The following is a 2,476-nucleotide window of genomic DNA, read 5'->3' as shown; positions in this document are numbered from 1 at the left end:
TCTATCATGAAGCATATTTGAAAAAGCTAGGTGTATAGATTTGGCAAATGAGGTCTAGAACTTGATTTTGCAGAGTACTTATAGAGGCCAGAGGCAGGAACTGTGGTGAAAGAAAGCACAGGGCCTTAGAACATACTAACTGGAGTTTCAGCTATAAGTATAGCATTATGGGATATCATGAGCAGAAGTAGCACAACAACAGAGGTAGGTTGCATGTGTAAAGCAAGGTCAGAAGGAAAGAAGCACAAAACATAATTAACATTTGACTCAATACTAAGCAGATTTGCAGTCTGGCCATGCGAGAGTCCTAGAGAACATATGGCACATAGGCACTGGGAAAGTTCTTCTTGGCATTTGGCCACAAGGCAGTGGCAGCATTACTAATCAAGAGATAATGGTTAGAGAAACTATGGTATATATTATGATACACACACACACACACACACACACACACACACACACACACACACACACACACACATTGGAGCAAAATTCAGCCACAAGGAAGGAAGTTATGTCATTTACAGGGAAGTAGATGGAAATCAAAGTTGGCACATTAAGTAAGATAAGGTAGACTTGGACATAAATTATACATTTTCTCTTATGTGAAATAGCTAGAACTAAAAATACAAACAAAAACATAAAAGCAAAAAGGACATTTTTGGAAAGTGAAGGGACCATAGATGATTTTTGAGGAGAACAAGACCACAGTTCATTGTATACATGTATAAAAATGCTCCTAATGAAACATTATTTTGTACAATAAAGATATACAAATAAAATTTTATTTAGAGATAAAAGGATTTTGTATTGCTGCTTAACTGATAGAAATTTGAGATATGCCCTTTGAAATATAACATGACTTCTCTGAGAGATTTCTTTTAGATGACAAAAAAAATGATTTTTAAATTTTTATTTATTTGAACTCTGGAAGATCACATGATAACTGAAGAGCAAACACATGTATGTGTATAAATAATAACCAGTGAAGTAAAAAAATGTGGGAGAATAATTCATTATTAAAGATATTGGCATTATTTGAGTCTCTTCTATTCGTTTCACTTACACAATGAGATAATAAACCATTCATTTTTTAAAGGAGACCATTCTGTGTGTGGTATCAATGAAGGCTTTCTTCACTTGCTGATTCCGCAATGTATAGATAAAGGGGTTCAAAAGTGGAGCAACTGAGGTATTGAGTACTGAAATTCCTTTGGAAAAAGATACTCTTTGTTTGACTGATGGCTTGACATACATGAAGATACAGCTACCGTATGATAAGGCTAGCACAATCATGTGAGAAGAGCAGGTGGAAAATGCTTTTTTCCTCTGGCTAGTGGAAGGAATCTTTAGAATCGTAAGGGCAATAAAAGTATAGGATATTATCACCATTACCAATGTCACCAAGAGTGTCACCAAAGCTGAGACAAACCCCATCATCTCTATGAGCTGTGTGTCTGTGCAGGAGATCTGGAGGAGAGGCGTAGTGTCACAGTAGAAATGATCAACAACATTGGAGGCACAGAACTCAAGATTCAGGCCTAACAGGAGTGGTGGAAAGATCACAAAGAAGCCAGCAAGCCAAGAGCTGAGGACAAGTTGTGTGCAAAGTTTGTTGCTCATGATGGTTGTATAATGCAAGGGCTTACAGATGGCCACATACCGGTCATAGGACATAGCTGCCAGCAGATAAAACTCGGATGCTCCAAGTAGGAAGGCAAAAAACACTTGAGTGATACAACAGTTATAGGAAATAGTTTTGTCCCCTGTTGCCATAGAAACTAGCCATTTAGGGATGCATGTTGTAGTGTAGGAAATCTCTAAGAAGGAGAAATTCCTAAGGAAAAAATACATGGGGGTCTTCAGATGAATATCCACCAGGGTGAGTGCGATGATGATGAGATTGCCCGTGATGCTTAGCAAATAGGTCAGAAGCAGGAAGACAAACAGCACAACTTTCAATTCTGGTTTATCAGTCAAACCTTCAAGGATGAACATTGTTATTCGTGTATAGTTTCCCATTATGACCACTGACTTTTACTAGGTCTGAAGAGAGGGAAAAAACATTACCTCTGCAGTACAATAGCAATGAAAAGCAATATGAAGTGAATATAAATATCAAAATCTGGATGCTTCAGAGAGTGCACTCCATTCCCCATTCATGTTTTTAAAATGGCCATACCAGGAATGACATAGCTCATATTTGCAGATCATCATCAATTTGCAATTCAACTGGATAATAATCTATGTAATGATAACAACTTTTCATTATTTGAGTGTGAATAAATTACATGGAAATAAAGGAACTCAAGACAGGGAAAGATACTTCTTTCTTTAAGAAAATACACAAGGGACAGCATTCCATTCTTTTTACATTTAAAGAAAATGAATTGAACAAAATGAGTGAAATTTGCACAGAATAAAATTATATCTTCCATTTTAAACATAAGTGTATATTGCCTTGCATTGGACACAC

The 2,476-nt window shown here is 36.6% G+C and overlaps 1 protein-coding gene across 1 annotated transcript; it reads right to left on the bottom strand.

Annotated features, from left to right (window-relative positions):
• Positions 1-1,086: 1,086 nt before the first annotated feature.
• On the bottom strand, positions 1,087-2,025 carry LOC138837351 (olfactory receptor 6C74-like). The gene has a single exon (XM_070036038.1). The coding sequence runs from the start codon at positions 2,020-2,022 to the stop codon at positions 1,087-1,089; it is 936 nt and encodes a 311-aa protein (XP_069892139.1). The 5' UTR covers positions 2,023-2,025.
• Positions 2,026-2,476: the final 451 nt, after the last annotated feature.

Source organism: Dipodomys merriami, unplaced genomic scaffold (assembly GCF_024711535.1).
Source record: "Dipodomys merriami isolate MVZ:Mamm:240054 unplaced genomic scaffold, mDipMer1.0.p SCAF_10, whole genome shotgun sequence".
Lineage (NCBI taxonomy): Eukaryota > Metazoa > Chordata > Mammalia > Rodentia > Heteromyidae > Dipodomys > Dipodomys merriami.
This window is presented reverse-complemented; position numbering and strand designations above follow the sequence as displayed.

Coding starts and splice junctions, on each gene's coding strand:
- LOC138837351 (XM_070036038.1), bottom strand. CDS start 2,022: ATGGGAAACTATACACGAATAACAATGTTCATCCTTGAAGGTTTGACT.